The sequence below is a fragment of the Annulohypoxylon maeteangense genome (genome assembly GCF_022496945.1).
Source record: "Annulohypoxylon maeteangense strain CBS 123835 unplaced genomic scaffold GGS22scaffold_7, whole genome shotgun sequence".
Lineage (NCBI taxonomy): Eukaryota > Fungi > Ascomycota > Sordariomycetes > Xylariales > Hypoxylaceae > Annulohypoxylon > Annulohypoxylon maeteangense.
The window spans coordinates 597,397-616,679 of record NW_025953254.1 but is presented as its reverse complement, the minus strand read 5'-3'; the positions used below and the strand labels follow the sequence as shown (position 1 = coordinate 616,679).

Sequence of the window (19,283 nt, the reverse complement as noted above, 5' to 3'; positions counted from 1 at the left end):
ATCCCGCACCACCTTCTGTCGCCTAAAAGAGCTATCGGTGCCATTAGCCAGATTGAATTCAAGTCGTATTGGACCACAAGATGCGCCTTTTTTTCAGATCACATCCGGATCGCGACAGACAACTTGGGTGGCAAGACAAGTGCTTGGTGCTTCAATTAGCTTGCCCAATTGCCCTTTGGGCAGTTTGGTAGTTATTTCACTTTAATAGCTCTTGTGCTAAATATCCTCACAGACTATCAACATGCCTGCAATCAACAAATCCATTGTCGCACGCGACACCTTCGGCCACATTGTCCGCCGTGAGAACTGGGCTGTATGTGAAAACCCTTTCGCTACCCTATGGTTGTCCCTCATGAAATGTTGGGCAGCCATTGGATACATCAGTGATTCCAATTTTAGAAATTTGCTAACAAATAACAGCGTCAAGAAGCCGGTGTCGTCGTCGTGTTCTGCATTGTCTTCGTTGTGGCTGTCGGCCTGATTGGTTTATGGATATCCAAGTGCCTCGCAAAGCGAAAAGCCCAGAAGGCCACTGTGCACGCATAAATGACTTGAACGAGAGCGAGCGGGGATCCGGGGGACTTGGGGGGATGGGGTTGTTATGGACGACGAAACGAGACATCAGTGACGTGCTACCTACTTCGATTCGGCGACACGTCTATCCCTCACGGATACATTGATCAATCATGTTCGTATACGAGAGGACCTAGGAACTGGGGTTGGCTGTGGTTCAAAGAATGTTATACATGTTGCGTTTCACATGTTTAACACGCCATTTATCGACAATCTCTAGTTAAGAGATGCCAGTCTCGATAGAGTTTCAAATGCTCTAATTTTCTCTAATACCAATTACTTTTGATAATTCGTTCATGTCTAAGAGCTCTGAAGAATTCATAGTGACGTGCTTTGCCCCATTCCTAATCGGACTATGTTGGGTATTGTGATCCCATAACCATAGCTCTGTTGTTCTGGATGACTGCAAAAGTAGGTACCATCCAGCATGGTCTACTCTAGTAGAGATCCATCTTTTCTAAATGAACTAACCCATTGGCTGGCTACAGTGAATATTAGTACCGATTTACTGACACGATTGTGAAGCGATGGAGGAAACATGTACTGACCGGAGAGAATTGTCTTAGTTTAATTCCAGCATTTCTGAAGACCTGGGCTGTTTCTGTATCCATGCTATACCCTTGGCTATACACTACCTCACTAATACCGACTTGCACGATCTTGATACTACACGTCAGGCAGGGACACGTATTACAGTACAAGATGCTTCCATCGCGAATCCTCTCACGACCGGCCTCTAGCAACGCATTTTCCTCGGCATGGAGGCAAAGGCAGGTAGACAGCGACACCCCGCTGCTCTCCCCTGCATTGCACCGCGGACATCCACCCTCTCCACAGTTTAACAGATGCCTTGGCGTGCCATTGTAGCCCGTGCTAATGACATGATGTTTAGAGTCCACTAACACGCACCCTACGGCCCGTTTCATGCAGTTACACCTATGCGCTGCCAGAGATGCCAACGACATGAAGTAACTATCCCAACTAGGCCGTAGACGATCAGGGTTCGTCAGGTCTAGTTTACCCAGCGTCGCATATAAGTGTGCTAGATTTGAAGAGGTATTCAGAAGCCGGATTGCGGCCCGTGACATGAGCGGCAGGACACCATAAGTGGCATCGTACAGATGCTGATCAGATTGAGATACAAAATCTTCAAGCGTAATGAGATCTTTGCGTGCCGTCTCTTGCTGCTTGCTGGATCGACGTTGGTAACGCTGCCAGCGCACAGTAAGTGGCGCGTCAACACTAATCAAGATAAAGAATGGCCGCCTGCTGAGAGTCTCGAGAACGGTTTCGTCGTGGATATCTGTTGTTACCCAGCGAGACCGCCAATATTTGGTGACAAAGTCTAGAAGTTCTGTGGTCTCCGAAAAGGAATAAGGCGCTGATGTCTGCTTTAAATGCTGAGGGGGGCTTTTCTCGGCGGCGTCAGGGGTGGCTGCATCTGTCTCGGACCCAGAAAGGCCTAAAGAGGCATTGCTTGACGGTGCTGTTATCTCTAAGTATAGCTTTTTGAAGCCATGATGATCTATTAGGTACTGAGCTACTGTGCTCTTACCGGCACATTTTGCTTGTCTTCAGTGTAAGTGAGAGCTTCATGATAAAAGGGAACGGTGTGTCGAGATTAGGTACTTTACCTCCACAAATCCCAATAAGCATCTTTCTCCCCCCGCCGACTGTTTCGTAGTTGAATTTTTAGTTGCGAGCAAGAACGGGAGGATTTTCGTATTCCCACATAAGCTCTTGTTAGGTACTGTCCATGGATGTAAAAGTAGAACTACTAGGTAGGTAATTAGCAAAGTACCTCGGTAGTCTACACAGGTCCTCTCATCCATCCATTAAAGACGCGTCGCGTTGAAAAAGGAAAATAGGGCTTACCGATAATTATCCGAATATATGGATCAAATACATACATAAACTCCGTTGCAACTCCATAAAATATACAGTGCCAAGAGAAGCCTAGGAGGGGCACCTGCAGATATCCGTCTCTCAGGCGTCCCTGGCATGGCAGGCAGGCAGGCTAGCAGGAGAGGTCGGGTGTTGCCAGCCCTAATGCGTGGGATCATACCAGCTTCCTTTTTACACCAGCAACATCTCACTGCCTTGTGGTCACGCTGTGACTATTGGGACGTGGGACATGTGACCATAATAACTCATAAGACATGATTCCTAATACGCACATGCACATTATATAGAAAATAATATATAAATAGAGCGAAACCTATGCGTCTTTCATTCATCTACCTAGGCTGGTATTTATTCCCCGATTTTTATACATATCCGTCCCAAACGCCAATCTACCTAAGGTACCTGGTACCAGCACTGAAACTTAGTTGAATTCAAGGTTCCAAGGTTGTGAATCGTCATATGTCATCCGCATCCCTTTAGAAGCTCCAACCCACCAGCCCACCTGCACCGTACTGCCCCGCTCTTAATTGACTTCACCTGCCCCTCAAGCTTTCAAGCTTAAGCTCATTCACATATTCCGAATACAACACTTCAAAGTTCAAACGAGTACTTCCAAAGTAGTTTATTTTCTCTTCATACAACTTTGTCTTCTCTGGTATAGAATATCTGATAAATTGTTCATTTGCGATAGTCCATTACTACTTCATAATTCCCGCAACTTAGGCTAAGTGCAACTTTGACGTCTCTATTCGTTAACGTCGACGTTAACGCTTCACTCATTGCCTACCATCGCTTCGGCAATATGGCTGCACTCAAGTTTGCGCCATTCGCGTCTGAGATCGAACTTCCCTTTTATTCGGCCTTGTTTGCATCAAAATTAGACCATGACAAACTCAGCGATTCTGCACGACCAGTATTGGGGCTTTACGAGCCTCGTCCCGGCACTACTCCAGACGACAGTGTGAGAATGCAGATCTTAGCCAGCGCACTTACTAGTAATAAGTACGATCTCATTTTATTATGCTCCTCTCGCGTGCCTAGGTGAATATTATATAATCTACCTACTTTAACTAATCATGCTATCCTCAGTGTGCCGTTGAATGCTGTGAGGGCAGAAGGCATCATCAGAAACACAAACACGTTGGACGCTTTCAAGCAAGTAGACAAAGCCGATATGATTAATCAGGCTGCACGTCAGGTTTGTCTTGGGCTCTGTTCGAATATGCAGACTTGTCTGTAACTAACGAAGTAAATAGATATGGGATGCGATTAAAGATGGAACCATCTATTCAGTTCCCTCACTCCTTTCCCATTACATCATACTCTCTTATGCAGATCTCAAAAAGTACCGAATGACGTACTGGTTTGGATTTCCAACCCTGCATTCTGATCCACAATGGAAACGAACCGGAGACATTCTTCATTTTACCCCAGATGAAGCAACTGCCCTAGTCGATCGAGTGGGAACCTGGCGATACACCATTGACCCCAGAGAGCATGGATTTTTCCTCGCAAAAAAGATTCACGGCAGAAAAGCGACTCACGTTCAACTCCCTTCCGATCCTGCGACGGACGAGATCGGGTATAGGTGGGAAGTTGGTTCCCTTCGCGAATTTGAGGCTGGTTTCTTTCGTGGCGTCTCTGAAGAAAACAAATACGTAGCATTTGTAGACCCATCTACATACGAGGAGCATCCAGCATGGCCTCTCAGGAATCTTTTAGTATTGGTGAGGCAGCGATTTCACCTAACCAACGTCCAGATTCTCTGCTACCGGGATATTCAATCGCGCAGACACGAAGCTCGCAGTATAGTTCTACCGCTTGCCATGGATCCAGTTGAGAGCCTTGAAACAACAGAGATGCCAAAGGCTACCGGCTGGGAGCGAAATCCGGCTGGAAAACTGATGGCGAGGTCCGTCAGTCTAGCAGAATCCATGGACCCTACACGTTTAGCCGACCAGTCGGTAGATCTCAACCTGAAATTGATGAAGTGGCGGATTTCCCCGGATCTCAACCTCGATATAATCAAAAATACCAAATGCCTTCTCCTGGGGGCAGGTACGCTTGGTAGCTATATTTCAAGAAATCTAATGGGGTGGGGTGTTCGCAAGATTACCTTTGTCGACTATGGAGCGGTATCCTTCTCGAATCCGGTGAGACAGCCGTTATTTACTTATAATGACTGTCTGAAAGGAGGTGCTCCAAAGGCGACTCGGGCAGCGGAGGTACTTAAGGAGATTTATCCGGGCGTCGATAGTGAGGGCCATGTTCTTTCGGTCCCGATGCTGGGTCACCCCATAGTAGAGAAAACACAGGGCGATTTCGAGAAACTGAAGTCTCTGATAGATGAGCACGACGCAATATTCCTCCTAATGGATAGCAGGGAATCGAGATGGCTCCCTACGGTGATGGGTAAGGCAGCAGGAAAGATCGTCATGAACGCGGCCCTTGGGTTCGATACCTACGTAGTCATGAGGCATGGTGCGGAACCAGCAGATGGCAGCGAGGAGACACTAGGGTGTTATTTTTGCAACGATGTGGTAGCACCAGGAGATGTAAGTCCGCAGTTTTGTAATCAAGGTGCTTAACTAACATTGGATTAGTCACAAAAAGACTTGACTCTCGACCAACAGTGCACGGTCACGCGACCCGGCATCGCTGCGATTGCGTCAGCTCTTCTCGTCGAGCTTCTAACAAGTCTTCTACAGCACCCACTCGGCCATCACGCGCCCGCGCCCGCAAGCGGTGCTCCGTCGGGAACCTTTGAAAGCGACCCTAAGGATGAGTATGCCCTTGGCATAGTACCGCACCAAATTCGTGGATTTTTGAACAGGTTCCAGAATCTTATCATTAAAGGTCATTCATACCCATGTTGCAGCGCATGCAGCAAGCCAATCATTTCAGCATACAGGACTCAGGGATGGGATTTTGTAAAGCGTGCTCTTGAAGATAAGGAGTACGTGGCTGAGCTAAGCGGCTTGGCCGAAGTTCAAAGGAAGGCCGAAGCAATGGCTAATGAAGTGGATTGGGAAGAGGATGAGGAGGGAGAGAAGGAAGGAGATGACGAAGGAGTTCTCGTATAGAGCCTTCTCCCTCACATTCACCACGATCGCCGCAGACGTTTAAGAAAGACACGTGCTAATCGCTTCGAGCTCTGGAAGTGACCGCGGTGGTCCAAAGTCAGTTGGATTGATAGGTCGACAACACTGAGCAACTCGCAGAAGCCATCGATTCGTGTGATACCCCACATAATTCCACGCGACACGTCTAAGGAGGTAAAAATCTTCGGCCCAAGGCAAATGCAGCAGCATACACGTTCGGATGGCACGGTAGACACGATCATATCCATCGGAGATATTTTAAAGGGGGGCCGCCTTTGGTCTCATGGGAGGTATTGCTTTATAATTCACCGGGGAAAAAGAAGAACTTTAATGTAGCTTATGATTCTGCTTAATCCTAGAGGAGTAGGGCAAACATGGTTTGAAATACCGGAGTTAAGGATAGGAAAGAATCGAAGCAATTCAAGTTGGGTTAGGTTGATAACCTTGGGAAGTTTAGGTTGGGGGGCACCATTAGACTAACTAAGATGTTTCTACAATTTTATGAAGGAATGCGAATATGACTAAATGCACAGCAGCTGGTGTGGTATGATAACAGAACCATAATGAAAGAAAGCATTTCGTAAATGAGAGGAATGCTTTTAATCAAATCACCAAGTTCTTCAAGTCGAACAGGGAATTCATTGAATCAAAGGTGCCTGGAAACATTATGTACTCGAGAAGGTGGGGGACTCATCAAGGTTGAATAGGGGGGCTTAGAGTATGACTCGGCTAATGGATCGATTAGACTGACGCTATATGTTTAAGGAGACGCCCGTGAATCGGTAAGAGTTTCCTTAGGTACCTAGGGACAGATTTTGTTGAGCTTCTAGGCCATAAAGTTCAGTCCGCTCGACCCGAATCTCTGGGGAATCCCCGTAAATCATTCTAAACATCTACTGAGCATTCCAGAAAGCTACCTAGGCTTTTACCTATATAGCTTCAGTTACAGAATATGCTAAGGTAACTACCTACCTACGAAGCAAATACATATATAGCTACCTAGGTAGGTAGGTACTATATAAACTTACAAGATATTTTTATAAAGAGTATTAATATAACAATGGGAGGGAGTAGAATTAGGATGATGCACTTCGTTGGATTAAAACTAGGTACTTTAGAAATCTCTTATAGGGATTTCATGTATAGGTAGGTAATAATTCAGTTACAAGTGCTCAGCTACTACCTATCGAATACTTTCAGGGATATGAGCTACCCTTTCGGCCACCCCGCAACCCCAGAGAAAGCACAGCTTCTGTTATCTACGATGAAAACTGGAACCAGCTTGTCTAGATCTTTTGCGAGCTCATATAGCAACTCCGTTGGCGGTTATTGCTCACTCGAGTCATTAGAGCTCCTAGGATAAATATAATGGGGCATGCGGTCGAGAACCCGCGCATTAAGAGAGGAAACATTAAACGGCGTGGCGGAGATGACACATGTAGTGCCAATAACTACCGATGATCACCCTGCAGCCTATAGTCCCGCTATCCGCCGCTACCTCTCTCCGGAAGATGCCCTAGAGTTTCATATATTAGTGCCGTCGCGAATTCCACCCGATCTATTTAGTACCTATGATGTTGTGGAGTCTTGGTATAACTTGCGAGTCGTGAAGCTTCGATACTCCTTGCTCGAAGAGCACGTTTGGGATCGATTCTGCGATTTCGAACAACTTCCTTTCCCACCATGTATTTCCTGGGTTAAAAGGCGGTCTCCAGTAAAGTAACCAGAGTTGTATAAAGTAGTGGACGATCTCGCTTTTATGAGATCGACAAGACATCATCAGCACCTCACCAGCGCCAACTTTATTCTCTCTCTTATCCACTATACATCGTCTCGACCTTCCCTTGACCCGTATTTCATCGATATTCTGGTTTTCGTCGTGAATTCTCGACCAAAATCTTACATCTTCACCTTCTCCCATCAAGGTTCCACTAGCCAACATATATGTTAGCAACATGGCTCGATTTCAGGAACTTGAACGAGCTGCATGTGACGTTATTCAAAATGTGAAGGAAATTCAGGATCTCAGGCATGCGAGGCTTTCAGTCATCGGTGGCCTAGCCCTATGGCATTATCTTCCTGAATACCGCTCGACGGATGTGAGGCAACCCACTCCAAGAACGTTGATGAACGTAAGCTAATGCGACAATTTAAGAATATCAACTTCATAACGAACATATCGACGTCGCCTAGTTCTCTAAAGAAACGCTTGCTAGAACGACCGGACTCACCCTTTTTCCAACGTTCGCAAGCACTCTTCTATAAATGTCCCAATGGAGGAGAAATTCGAATCGACATCAGTCCCGAGTGGCTTGTAAGTTTTGCGTGCTCCTATGTCAACGTTGATGGTAAACTAACAAGCGAAGTCGCCGTACCTGCCAGAGTCCGCCGTGAAAGTACAGGATATATCACAGGACGAGATACCGTACATCTCCCTCACCGACCTCATCGTTTTCAAGCTCGACTCGAGCGGGCTAAGGTCAAACCCTGCTAAGAAGGAGCGCGACGCATGTGATGCCGCGGCGTTAGTCGACCTAGCATGTTCGCGTCGAGGATCTATAGACCTCTCCAAGAAGCAAGAGCAAGTGGTCGAAGAAGCACTCTGCGACGTCGCAAAATGTGGCACGAAAGAGAAATGCTGGTGGGAGGAGCATATGGGCTTAGACAACAAAACCCTCGAGGTTCCAGGCGGCAGATCGCAGCAGAGACAGGGCCGCCCTCATTCCAAATCGGACCCTTCGCCGTCTCGGACGCCGGTGACCAACGACCCCAACGCGGCGTGGCATTACGAGAAGCTCGACCGGGCGCATGTGCGGCAATTCAAATCGATGCACAGTAGCCGGGCGAGCGGAAGGCCCGGGATGATGCGATCGGCCTCACATCGGATGATCAGGGATACCGGGCTGATACTGACGCAGCCGAAGACGACGCACGCGAGCTTCCAGAACGAGATAAAGCGTTCTGGTTTAAGCAATGAAGTCGGCCCCGAGTCGCCATACTCGGACGAGCATGACGAACAGTACTACACGCTTGAACCTAAGGGGAGCCCGCTCCAGGGCAGCCCAGCTAGGAGTGGGAGGGGATACTTCGAACTCCCGCGCACACCTCTGGGCGGCTTGGGGACGGTGACGGAACACGTGGGGGCTGTGGGAGTCAGGAGAACTTCCAAGGCGGGATACTTCGACTTAACTCCGACAGATACCCCCAGCACGGTGGTACAGCCGAGGAGGCGCCCGGGGATGGACAAAAGGAGTGTTACTTTTCTCTTGTAGGAGTCGTGTGCTGCTCGCAACTTGGTAAGGTCGCCAGCCATGTTTCATAGGTTTACGTGATACCATATCCCAGTCCGAACGGGGAGTTTCTCTGGTTATTTCTATTATGAACGTTGGTTTCTCTTGATAGGTAGTTTTTGTATAATATTGATGAATGTTATATCTTGGAAATTCATATTAATCCTTTTAATTTTTATTAAATTTTGTTATGTACGAAGCCGGATATCGGGTACTAAGTTGAAATGAGAAAAATAGAATGATGTAAGTGAATTCCGTAGGTTTAGCGCATTTGGGTAATAGAAGTTACCGCATAGCCCGTGTGGGGTAGGATGTTGGTTGCTCTAGGCGGGGGAATAGGGGGTTTGGTGCTTGGCAAGCCTGGAAATGACCTGTAATATTGTCGGGTTCGGATGCTCGTGGCCTGTGGCGCAGGGAATAACGATCATCTGTCTGTAACTCTTGAACACCTGTGACACTTTGCTTAAATACAAATGTTTTACTTTTCAAGACAAGTTCTTCAGACACATGGTTATAATTTACAATTACACTCATCTTCTTCTATTTCTTACTTCTTCAATGGTTTCTGTGGAATATAATACTTCGTCGGAACAAAGGGAAGCGAAGAGTTGAAAAGCAAGAATTCCGGGTAGTCGGAGTAAAGAAACAGGGATTCCATTTCCTTTTGGAGAAAGTCGGCGTCCGTCTTCGTTCCCGTCTGGTGTCATCTCAGCCAGCCAGCCATCAGCCATAAGTCATCACGTGGCTTGGTATTGTAAGACAACTTTGCAACTTTTTTGCTTGGTTTACTTTACAGGAACTTAAAATATTTCAGTTTTCATCTTGCGGAACTCATCAATCGCATAAATAACAATCCTAGGATAAAGGCCTAGTCGGTCTTACAAACTGAATGAATGGGGTCATAGCGTTGTTCAACGTCCGCACTTCCGCCCTATCCCTTTCCCATCATGCGGTTTCCCTTTCGAGCCCGCAGGCGCCAAGAGTCTGTCCACGACTATATCGGTGTCCTAGTTCCGCTCGAGGAGGCGCACTTACATAGCCATTCCGCTAGGTCAGGCAGAAGCGAATTTGAAGAAGTGAGGACCAGTTCCGACGACGATGAACCTGAGTCCGGTCTACCTAAAGATGGAGACAGCGAGCAAACTGGCATGTTACAGATGAGTGCTGCTGAATACACTATCGAAGGTCTCAGGAGAGAGGTCCGTCGAGGTGATAGGCGGCACCAATGGACCGAGTATGAATGTGAGTTCATATCTTCATATCCCTTAGACAAATGATGACCATGTTACTAATAAACCATGACAGTAAAATCCAAACTCATCAATAAGGCCATTCAGGACATAGGAATGGGTCGGTATAATTGGCAGTTATTTGTTTTGTGTGGGTTTGGTTGGTTTGCGGATAAGTGAGTGCCCTTGCTTTGAAAGAGTATTACTCATTTTTTTTTACTAATTCGGTTGGTAGTTTATGGATGCAAGTGAGTATCTGATTTACGACGGCCTTTCTAAACCATCGGTTTGAAATCAATATCTTACACGTGTATAGGGCGTCTCATTGACTCTCCCATCTCTGTCCGGGGAGTTTGGTATTTCGGAAAAGCAGGTCAGATACACTACCAGTTCTCTCTTCCTCGGACTTTGCATAGGGAGCTTTTTCTGGGGTATCGGGGCCGATATTATGGGCAGACGTATCGCCTTTAACGTCACCCTACTAATCACAAGCATCTTTGGCATCTGGGCGGCGTATGCACCAAGTTGGGGGTGGGTTTGTATTCTATTTGCTTGTATGGGCACCGGAGTTGGAGGCAATCTGCCGGTAGATGGAGCACTCTTCCTCGAGTTTTTGCCCGACTCTTCGAGTGCATTATTGACCCTCTTATCTGTCTGGTGGCCAGTTGGTCAGCTTGTCTCATCGATCTTTGCCTGGTACTTTATCACACGATGGCCCGTTGAACAAGGATGGCGCTATTTCGTTATGACGATCGGACTAATAACATTCGCCATGTTCCTTATTCGATTCGCTATCTTCCGTCTGTTCGAGTCGCCAAAATACTTATTATCTCAGGGGCGGCAATCAGAAGCCGTTGCGGTTGTTCATGGCATTGCTTATCGGAACGGGAAGATGACCTGGCTGACTGAGGAGATATTAGACGCTGTTGCTGACATGGAGGGTGCTGAACGGACCCCAGGAAGGGTTTCCACCACCAATATTATCAAGGAAAACCTCACGTCTTTCTCGTTTGGTCGTATACGGCCTCTTTTCCAGAGTCGCAAGCTTGGCACGGCAACTCTATTGATTTGGTTTTGTTGGAGTACCATAGGTTTAGGTTATCCACTGTTCAACGCATTTCTTCCTCAATACCTTTCGCACGGCGGCTCTGGCGCGCCAGTAACCGACGAGAGCATGATGGCATACGATGCCGCCTCGTCAGAAACGTACCGCAACTATGCCATAATATCTGTAGTTGGTGTGCCGGGAAGTCTACTCGCCGCGTATACCGTCGATCATAAATCACCATTCCTCGGGCGGAAGGGGACCCTCGCCATCTCCACGCTGGTGTCTGCCATCTTCCTATTCTTCTTTGTCAAATTTGGCACAACACCCAACTCGCAACTCTTCTTTACCTGCGTCGAGGCTTTCTGCCAGAATATTATGTATGGTGTCTTATATGCTTTTTCGGGTATGTATGAAAACACTTCTGGTCGAAATTTTAGATTTCCCCTTTTCGAATCATCTCTAAATTTCTTTCTTTCCCTTTAATTAAAATAGAAGCTAATGTTATTACAGTGAGTGAAACATTTTCGTATCCATGTAACCAACTACACGGAGACAATATCAGGTATGTTTTGGTAATAAATGGCAAATGCTAACCGTATTTAAAAACACCAGCCCGAGATCTTCCCTGCACCCGTTAGAGGAGCCGGGACCGGTGTGGCTAGCTTCTTGAATCGCGTGCTAGGATTAATCGCCCCGATCATTGCCGCTAACATCCCCGGCGACGGTACTACGGCTCCGATTTATATGTCCGCAATTCTAATCTTGGCCGCCTTTGTAGGGATGGTATTGATTCCTATTGAAACGAGAGGCAGGCAGAGGCTTTGAGTGTGGGACTTCGGACATATTCCTAAGAAGGTACCTACAATACTACCCTACGTGTATCAATAGAACTTGTATAAGGATGGCATGCTCACCTGAGTTGACAATTCCATCATGGGTTATTAGTTAAATCACTAGCTTACAGTAGTTATGATAACATAAGAATGGCAGTAAATCAATCATGTAGATTCATGTGTACAATCGCTAACTAAGTGAATACTCGACTTATGCTTCATCACCTATTACCCTTAGCCCCAGCAGGCGCGTCTACTCTCCGCTTCTGAAACGATCGCCCCAAAGCGTCTTTCACCATTGGATCAGCCCGGATCGTGTTCTGAACAAGCCATTCCTTGAGCTTCATTCGCATGGTGCTTATCACCTCAGGGTCGCCGGCAAAGGGCGCCATCTCCAATTCCATGAGCCGCGTCACATCAACATCCATGCTGCGCGCCGTGTGCTCAAGCCTGTCTATATTCTGTAACAACTGCTTCTCCGACGCCTCGCCCGGCTTCTTTCCCCGCTGGTCTGGAGGTTGCAGTAATGGGCCTATTTGCGAAAAGGCTATGTATAACGTAATACTCAACTTGCGCGCGAGGGAAATGACTTGGAATGGTAGGTAAGGCGGGTGGGTGGTAAAGCGCGTGAGAAGTGGGTTCACAAGGTTATCTAGGAAGCGAGGGAAAGATGGGCGCGTGACGGTGTGCAGCTCAAAGACGCATAACACGATTAACGTCAACCATCGCCAGTATCGTCCCCAGTCAAGGTAGCCCAAGAGCCCCAGCACGTACATAGCTACAGCGGCGAAGCCATAGTAGGGTATCAAGACCTGAGCACCACGGACGACGTAATCGTGCACGGTAAGGCAATGTTTCCAGCTCACAACGTCGGGACCGAAGCGTTCGTATGCGAAACGTCGAGCGGGGTCAACGAGGGTGTCGGAGGCTGTCTTAAGATGCATGAAGAAATCTCCTTCAGTCCCATCGGCGGTTCCAGAGCTCATCAGCTTATCCGGATGGTGGAGGGCAGCGAGACGGCGAAAGCGGCTCTTGATGTCGCGCTCGGAGGCGGAGAAGGAAATACCGAGGTCGGCGTAGTAGTCTGAGGCGCGGCGCATCTCATAATCGGCTTCGTAAATGGTGTAGAGTAGATACAACGATACGACAAGGATGTGGATACGGCGACGGTGCTCAATATAGCGGGGTGTACCAGGCGCGGGCTTGCGGTCGCCCGCACGGATTGTTATGCCATAGTAGATAGACTGCACCCAACCTGTTGCAAGCTATGTCGCGTTGATCTTAGTATGAAGCCTCTTCTGAGAGAATGAGAATGTGGATGAGGAAGGAACTAGGGAATCGTGGAACATACATTTGGGAGGAATGTCCATCCCAATAGAGAGAGGACGTTGTTGCTGGCCATGATGGAATACAGGCTATATCATGGCTAAGAAATAGTATAATTACTCCAATGACTTAAACGGACGGGTAAATGTTGTATAGAAAGAGTTTGTAGGAACAAATGATGTCCAATAAAGATTCTTTGAAAGCTCGCAACTACATTACGTAGCAAGTATTATCGCACTACTGAACAGGTGTGCATTCCCCGAGTTTAAAGATGTACATGTGGGTACCTAAAAATAGGTACATATCTATCTTGGTACTGTGTGACAGGGTCTTCCCTCTTAGTCAGTCGTACAAAATTCAGGTTCTTAAAGTTTATTATATTACTTCTATGTGGATATCTTCTGCATTTTCTCTCGAATTATTGAGATTTCGTCTTTTTCAATTCTCCCAAGTCATTTCTCAAGTACGGGCAGAGACGATTCATCGCATCTTTGGTGGGGGTTTAATGACAATTAGTTCCGCGGGCTCACGATTATTGCGGACAGCATTTATTATTGAGATATTCTCCTCTACCTAGGACCTAGGTATGTAGGTAGGTACTCGCATTTGCCAACAAACGCCTTCATGTTTGCGCTGCTGTGCTGATCTCTTCATGCAATGCATGCATTGTAAGATTCTACACCAACAAAGCCCGTCTGACCCAGTTAGCGATATTTGGGCTTCAACGCTGCGTGACATCATCATCACTGCTCTCTCCCGAGATTCCATCCTTCATTATTATTCTCAAATCCATGCCTTGCTCTTACGATCACTAACACAATCCTGATAGCCACCCAGGCATTCGCCACCAACGGGCTCTATGTATGTCATGAAATCTTCTCAATGCGCATGACTCGGCAGGCAGCGGAGTAAGATACAAAGTGGCATGAAGAGGCGGTGAGTTATCTGCTTCTATTACCCCGTACGGGTGCTCTGTCCATTTGACAGGCTTCTTTTTTGCTCTCGTTCAAATTGCTACATCGTAGGCAGGTGAGCTGGCTGTTTCAAGATCACAGCTGAAAGCTGAAAGGCATGGAAGAACGTACAGCATTCCGTTTGGCTTCTCTCATTGAAGATCGGACGTAACTACCAGTATGACTTAGTCAATGTGTCACGTTGAATGATCACGAACTGAATTTAAGCCATGTCATTTACGTTGAAACCAGGAGCGACGCCACTTACACAAATAAAATGCAAGCCATCGTGAAAGCAGCTGCAGGCGCCATGATCGTCTAGATCAATCAGATTCAAATTAGCTCATAACTACAGTCAGATAGACTGGGACCATAATCGCACCCGTGGTGTTATATTTCCGCGGCTAGACATGATTGTTCTCTGTCAAGTCCAGCTCAATCTCATCGGATAACGAAAAGTAAATGAATAACTTAATAAGTCGTCTGCCTGTATTAGATTGTCGATTACAGTTTGTCGAATACGATGTTTGTATGTAGTTGCAATTGAAGAATTAAAATGACGGGCGAAATTATCCGTTTGTCAGCTGTCCGCCAGTGCTAGTGATTAACGCATCATACGATAATTGAGTTAATTGGGCTAAAAGGAGACATGAACATCCCCGTTCCTAGCTTCAATTTCTTGTGTGCACATAACCTTAATTGCGTACCTGTCTGCCTGGGTATTTAGTAGGTAGGTACATAGGTAAGTCTCACTCAACTCATTTGATAAGTCTATATGTCAAGTGCATACTAGTACCTAGGTACCTAGCTACCTAGTAGATAGGTAGATATAGGCAAGTACCTGTATATACCTACGAAACGGAGTAGAGTTAACGAATGTTTTCGTTGGGGTTAAATAAAACCCCCATTCATATGTGCGAATTATCCAGAGAAAAATACCATAGATATTTATTCTATCCTGATAGCCTAGATGTCTAAGTATATAGATGTTCTTTTTCTGGATTTGACGTCATGGTTGATTGTGGGTTACAGGAGAAAAACATTACTCAGCATGAAATCAAGCCAATCAGAATAGCCCTATCTACCTAAATGAGGTGAGTGTGAACTCGATTTAACCATTCTTAAACTAATGTCATATATCCATATTAACATGAATTTATTGAAAATAATTATGTAATTATCGTAAGATCTATATTGAATAGATAAGCAGGCATGTATATAGGCATGTGCAAGTAGAAAACCATACGTTGATTGACAAGGTTGATATGAAACGGGGGTTTAGAGTAAAAATATCATTATACCGTGCTCAGAGTACCTCTGAAAACTGATTTACTTTAATATCAACATTTAAAATCTATACCACCGAAATGAATATTGCTCCTAGACTAACAATTGGTATCACTGTTACAAGACTCGGAACTCCCGCTAACGGCCTTCATCGGAGGTAATTTTCATCGATTGCGTTACGGTTAGACGAAAACTACCCAGGTAAGCTTGATCATCAAATCAGCGAGGCCTAATGTGGTAGCCAATATATCAACATACCACATTATGCGTGCGGCCCACAACCTCTGTCCACAGAAACCAGGTTCTTGTGAATATGGATTCAGCCTCATCATGCAAGTATGCCCGAATCATGTGGTAGATCATGATCTAATCCCTCCCTGCGGCCATTAGTGGAACCCGTCGCATGCGGAACTTCAACATCGTTACTTTCTTGGCTTCGGGTTAAGTCTTAATAGCCTGGCATTATACAACTCGTTAACTTATTGGATGTGATACCGACATCCAATAGTTGAAGACAACACCTCGACTATTTCTATCCCCTCTAAGCGCTGACTCATTCTAGTATCGGCTAGGTTCTGTGATAGTGCTGACGTATGTGGACCTATACGGAAAACCGGGCCTGAAAGACCTCGTGAGCAGATAATTTAGTTATCGGCGAAGTAGGAGTGGACTGCTAAGATTGGTCAGTACACAGGCAATCTAATATGGAAGACCAATAATGAATAATACGGTAGGTTTCTGAGCCTCGAGCATAGTTAAGAAACACTTGCCAATGGTAACAACCCTATGATATCTCGAAAATCATAGATTGGTATGCTTCGTGATACTCTACTAACCGTATGGGATATGCAATGTGGCATGCATACCTCTCGGCGAGACTTCATAAGCTCGGTATGTGGTCAGATCCTCACCGCAAAAGTGGCAATTCTAGTCCGAGAGAGTCTAGCTACCACATGCTGTGTTCCTGTTCAATATTCCAAAAGTATTTAGCTTAGACGTACTTAGTTGCTTAGGGAAGGTCTTACAGCTACGACTCTGTAACCACCGTACGGTCGCAGCCGAGGTCTCCTAGAATTGCATACCCAGGCCCCAGGTATGCCCCGAGAATAATGGGCGCCATCGGTCGATGAGGAAATCCATCGATGATATGCCGTACTGGTGTTGCTGACCGCACAAGGCAATGCTCACCTGACCATCAGTTATGTATGACTTTGAACAATGGTTGGGTAGAAGGTGCCTCGACGCTTTGGCAGCGCCTGCAGCGACACATGGATCATGACCTAGTACCCGTCAGTTAATGTGCCATCGCGGAACGGGTTAAAGTGGAGAGAAAGGTATAGGAGCAATCAGTTCGTTGAAATAGATGTGATCTGTCCACATCTTGGATTTGTTGGCTAGCTTAGGATCGTGATGAGGAGGGACATTGGATTTGCGACATGTATTTACCTACCATTTCTACACCATAATATAGTAAGCTCCAGTTATCAGAGGCCGGGGCAAACCCTCATCGACGCCTACGTGACATTGGAGCTCGTAGTATTGCTCTCTTCGCCGCGACGCCAAAATATCAGGTCTCATTGAATATGTTTTCCGAAGAGTTGATGTATGGAAAGCCAAGGGATGTATACAGTCTACCAAGGTTCCCTTACGATGAACTGGCTTCCATCCGTGGGCCTATGGCGTACCTTCAATGTCACTTTATAAAATAAACATAGGTGGTGCATATAACCTCGTAATAGTCCGGGAGACATGTATAATTTCGAACCAAGTTGACAAAATATATCAGCATGGGAAAAGTAGGCATACCCGACGAGGCTGGGACGTGGTAGTACTCAATTACAGCGCCACAAGCACCTAGGTCGTGAGCTTGTAAATCAGTGTAACATCTCAGGATGTTGACTTTCCGGGTAGTAGAGCCGCCTGTAACACTCGGTTAGAAGTCTAGGCAACATGTGTGTAAGCGAGGTTCATAATACCCCCCAATCCGACTGTATAGTCGTAATAATGGACCATTGGTCATATTCATACACGGAGAATCATACGAATTTGGTAGGAAAATACTTTGCGCTCCTGTGATGGCGTTGTAAGTACCTATGTATCGGCATGTAGGTATCATCGAATTAGGGATGGTATGAGAAATCGCCAGATCTCGGGGCGTTCCGCATGGATTACACCACAGAACCAGCCTGCTCATTTTAATGTCTTCCGGTTGCCGATCGGAACGGTCTCCCATTTCATAGACATCCCCATCTATTTTCGGGAGACATTTGGAATAGGAGGACACTGATCCGTAAGCTATCGGGTTTGGGAAGAGCTCCCTTCAGGCATTGAACCCTTCCACAACCCATGCATGAATGACGGCCTAAGCAAGCCATGCTCTTTAACCAACTCGAATGTGATTCGAATGATGTAGCCGAACACAAGCCACCCATATCTGCGAGAAATGATCTTGCGGGCCTAGCTGTCGTTAGACCAGTAGGTATCATTTTCTTACATGATTGGGAGAGGTCGAGAATTCCTTATTGCGCCTATATTATAAGTTAAGGTAAACATTTTTGCCTAAGCAGATCTGAATAGCTAGGCGCGCTCATGAATTGACTAGTGATGCGTCAGGTTTAGAGAAGATGAATGAATTAGAAAATGCAAAAACAAGAAGTTGGGGTCCAGAAAAGCAGGTATACCTAACAATATATATGGTAGGCATATATATGCACCTTTCAGCCCCTACCTGCGGCTTTCCTCCCCATTCTTATTTATCCATTGCCGCCATTAAGAAGTCGAATATAGCAAACCTATCGGAATTACGCAGGTACCTACTAGGTAATATCGATGCACATGAAAATAGTGGACTCGATATATTGGGGCCAGGAATTGAGTTGGCGGCCAGTAGGTCGTATGCGTCTTATGCGCCTCCTACCTGGTACATATCTTAGGTAGGTAACGCGAGAAGGGATTAGGAACTTAGGTATCTAGAGGCTGAAAAGAAGGGAAAGTGTTGGAGAGAAAAGGTGTGGATTGAGTCTAAACCATGAAAATTGAGGCTCTGCTGGTTATTCTCCCATAACCGGGGCCAAGAAGAAAAATTAGGTCTCATACTGGGTCCACTAAATTAAATTGGGATAGTGATGTACATAGTGGAACAGGAGCGTACCTAGCGGAGATCCCCAGAGCCGGTCCCTCCTCCCGGAACAAACCTAACTTAAAGAGGTCGCCAATCGTACCTAGGTACATGTACGTAAGCACTGCAGGTACATACAAACAAATGTACTTACCTCTCAAACGTTTACCTTGTGCGTGGATATTCCCAAGGTTGTTTCCAAGGCTTAAATCCTTGAAGTTATCCATTCTAATGCTCTCTAGGATAAAGTGGATACATCCATGGATCATTCCTACCTACCTTACCTATCTAGTACCTAGCCAACATTAAAGTACCTGAGTAGATTATCCCGATTCCTGACCACTACATACCCAGTACAATCCTAGTCGACTACCTGGTAATCTCTTGCAACTTTGAGCCTCAATGTTTGGACTTTACGTACTATGCGTACATCCTAAGTCCAAAATGACCCGCTCTCGTCCGTTCTTTCACGAGATCTTCGGTAATAATGAACAATGACAGCTGAACAAGGCTGCTCGTGTAGCATTCGGTCTACACAGCCTACATAGTACTTACTGAGGAGGAGGTACCCAGGCCCTAGGTCCTACATAGGTAGGTCTTGAACTTCTTCAGTCTTGAGA

The 19,283-nt window shown here is 46.2% G+C and overlaps 6 protein-coding genes across 6 annotated transcripts; 4 read left to right on the top strand and 2 right to left on the bottom strand.

Moving 5' to 3' along the window:
• Positions 1 to 148: 148 nt before the first annotated feature.
• Positions 149 to 1,055, top strand: GGS22DRAFT_131750 (uncharacterized protein). Its single transcript, XM_047958487.1, has 2 exons — positions 149 to 313; positions 421 to 1,055. Exons 1-2 carry the CDS (start codon positions 242 to 244, stop codon positions 544 to 546), a joined length of 198 nt encoding a protein of 65 aa, XP_047819473.1. The 5' UTR covers positions 149 to 241; the 3' UTR covers positions 547 to 1,055.
• Positions 871 to 2,407, bottom strand: GGS22DRAFT_161468 (cytidine deaminase-like protein). Its single transcript, XM_047961092.1, has 3 exons — positions 2,208 to 2,407; positions 1,122 to 2,140; positions 871 to 1,055 (listed from the first exon to the last, which is right to left on the bottom strand). Exons 1-3 carry the CDS (start codon positions 2,227 to 2,229, stop codon positions 1,011 to 1,013), a joined length of 1,086 nt encoding a protein of 361 aa, XP_047819472.1. The 5' UTR covers positions 2,230 to 2,407; the 3' UTR covers positions 871 to 1,010.
• Positions 2,408 to 2,824: 417 nt separating this feature from the next.
• On the top strand, positions 2,825 to 6,203 carry GGS22DRAFT_161466 (E1-like protein-activating). Its single transcript, XM_047961091.1, has 4 exons — positions 2,825 to 3,480; positions 3,568 to 3,676; positions 3,735 to 5,033; positions 5,082 to 6,203. The coding sequence occupies exons 1-4, from the start codon at positions 3,281 to 3,283 to the stop codon at positions 5,559 to 5,561; spliced, it is 2,088 nt and encodes a 695-aa protein (XP_047819471.1). The 5' UTR covers positions 2,825 to 3,280; the 3' UTR covers positions 5,562 to 6,203.
• An 837-nt stretch (positions 6,204 to 7,040) lies between these two features.
• GGS22DRAFT_199854 (uncharacterized protein) lies at positions 7,041 to 9,056 on the top strand. The gene is made up of 3 exons (XM_047966352.1): positions 7,041 to 7,678; positions 7,735 to 7,893; positions 7,946 to 9,056. The coding sequence occupies exons 1-3, from the start codon at positions 7,535 to 7,537 to the stop codon at positions 8,849 to 8,851; spliced, it is 1,209 nt and encodes a 402-aa protein (XP_047819470.1). The 5' UTR covers positions 7,041 to 7,534; the 3' UTR covers positions 8,852 to 9,056.
• A 289-nt stretch (positions 9,057 to 9,345) lies between these two features.
• GGS22DRAFT_161462 (MFS general substrate transporter) lies at positions 9,346 to 12,151 on the top strand. Its single transcript, XM_047961090.1, has 6 exons — positions 9,346 to 9,623; positions 9,684 to 10,111; positions 10,175 to 10,274; positions 10,334 to 10,346; positions 10,415 to 11,547; positions 11,758 to 12,151. The coding sequence occupies exons 2-6, from the start codon at positions 9,817 to 9,819 to the stop codon at positions 11,969 to 11,971; spliced, it is 1,755 nt and encodes a 584-aa protein (XP_047819469.1). The 5' UTR covers positions 9,346 to 9,623; positions 9,684 to 9,816; the 3' UTR covers positions 11,972 to 12,151.
• Positions 12,131 to 13,558, bottom strand: GGS22DRAFT_161457 (uncharacterized protein). The gene is made up of 2 exons (XM_047961089.1): positions 13,331 to 13,558; positions 12,131 to 13,244 (listed from the first exon to the last, which is right to left on the bottom strand). The coding sequence occupies exons 1-2, from the start codon at positions 13,379 to 13,381 to the stop codon at positions 12,201 to 12,203; spliced, it is 1,095 nt and encodes a 364-aa protein (XP_047819468.1). The 5' UTR covers positions 13,382 to 13,558; the 3' UTR covers positions 12,131 to 12,200.
• Positions 13,559 to 19,283: the final 5,725 nt, after the last annotated feature.

What these genes read in the sequence shown, in the direction of transcription:
- GGS22DRAFT_131750 (XM_047958487.1), top strand. Translation starts at nt 242, where the DNA reads ATGCCTGCAATCAACAAATCCATTGTCGCACGCGACACCTTCGGCCAC. An exon ending in TCCGCCGTGAGAACTGGGCT is followed by an intron (nt 314 to 420) that starts GTATGTGAAAAC and finishes AACAAATAACAG; the next exon opens with CGTCAAGAAGCCGGTGTCGT.
- GGS22DRAFT_161468 (XM_047961092.1), bottom strand. Translation starts at nt 2,229, where the DNA reads ATGCTTATTGGGATTTGTGGAG. An exon ending in GCTTATTGGGATTTGTGGAG is followed by an intron (nt 2,141 to 2,207) that starts GTAAAGTACCTA and finishes ACTGAAGACAAG; the next exon opens with CAAAATGTGCCGGTAAGAGC. An exon ending in AACTAAGACAATTCTCTCCG is followed by an intron (nt 1,056 to 1,121) that starts GTCAGTACATGT and finishes TATTCACTGTAG; the next exon opens with CCAGCCAATGGGTTAGTTCA.
- GGS22DRAFT_161466 (XM_047961091.1), top strand. Translation starts at nt 3,281, where the DNA reads ATGGCTGCACTCAAGTTTGCGCCATTCGCGTCTGAGATCGAACTTCCC. An exon ending in AGCGCACTTACTAGTAATAA is followed by an intron (nt 3,481 to 3,567) that starts GTACGATCTCAT and finishes TGCTATCCTCAG; the next exon opens with TGTGCCGTTGAATGCTGTGA. An exon ending in ATGTGGTAGCACCAGGAGAT is followed by an intron (nt 5,034 to 5,081) that starts GTAAGTCCGCAG and finishes ACATTGGATTAG; the next exon opens with TCACAAAAAGACTTGACTCT.
- GGS22DRAFT_199854 (XM_047966352.1), top strand. Translation starts at nt 7,535, where the DNA reads ATGGCTCGATTTCAGGAACTTGAACGAGCTGCATGTGACGTTATTCAA. An exon ending in CTGAATACCGCTCGACGGAT is followed by an intron (nt 7,679 to 7,734) that starts GTGAGGCAACCC and finishes CGACAATTTAAG; the next exon opens with AATATCAACTTCATAACGAA. An exon ending in ACATCAGTCCCGAGTGGCTT is followed by an intron (nt 7,894 to 7,945) that starts GTAAGTTTTGCG and finishes TAACAAGCGAAG; the next exon opens with TCGCCGTACCTGCCAGAGTC.
- GGS22DRAFT_161462 (XM_047961090.1), top strand. Translation starts at nt 9,817, where the DNA reads ATGCGGTTTCCCTTTCGAGCCCGCAGGCGCCAAGAGTCTGTCCACGAC. An exon ending in CCAATGGACCGAGTATGAAT is followed by an intron (nt 10,112 to 10,174) that starts GTGAGTTCATAT and finishes AAACCATGACAG; the next exon opens with TAAAATCCAAACTCATCAAT. An exon ending in GGTGTCTTATATGCTTTTTC is followed by an intron (nt 11,548 to 11,757) that starts GGGTATGTATGA and finishes TTAAAAACACCA; the next exon opens with GCCCGAGATCTTCCCTGCAC.
- GGS22DRAFT_161457 (XM_047961089.1), bottom strand. Translation starts at nt 13,381, where the DNA reads ATGGCCAGCAACAACGTCCTCTCTCTATTGGGATGGACATTCCTCCCA. An exon ending in GATGGACATTCCTCCCAAAT is followed by an intron (nt 13,245 to 13,330) that starts GTATGTTCCACG and finishes AACGCGACATAG; the next exon opens with CTTGCAACAGGTTGGGTGCA.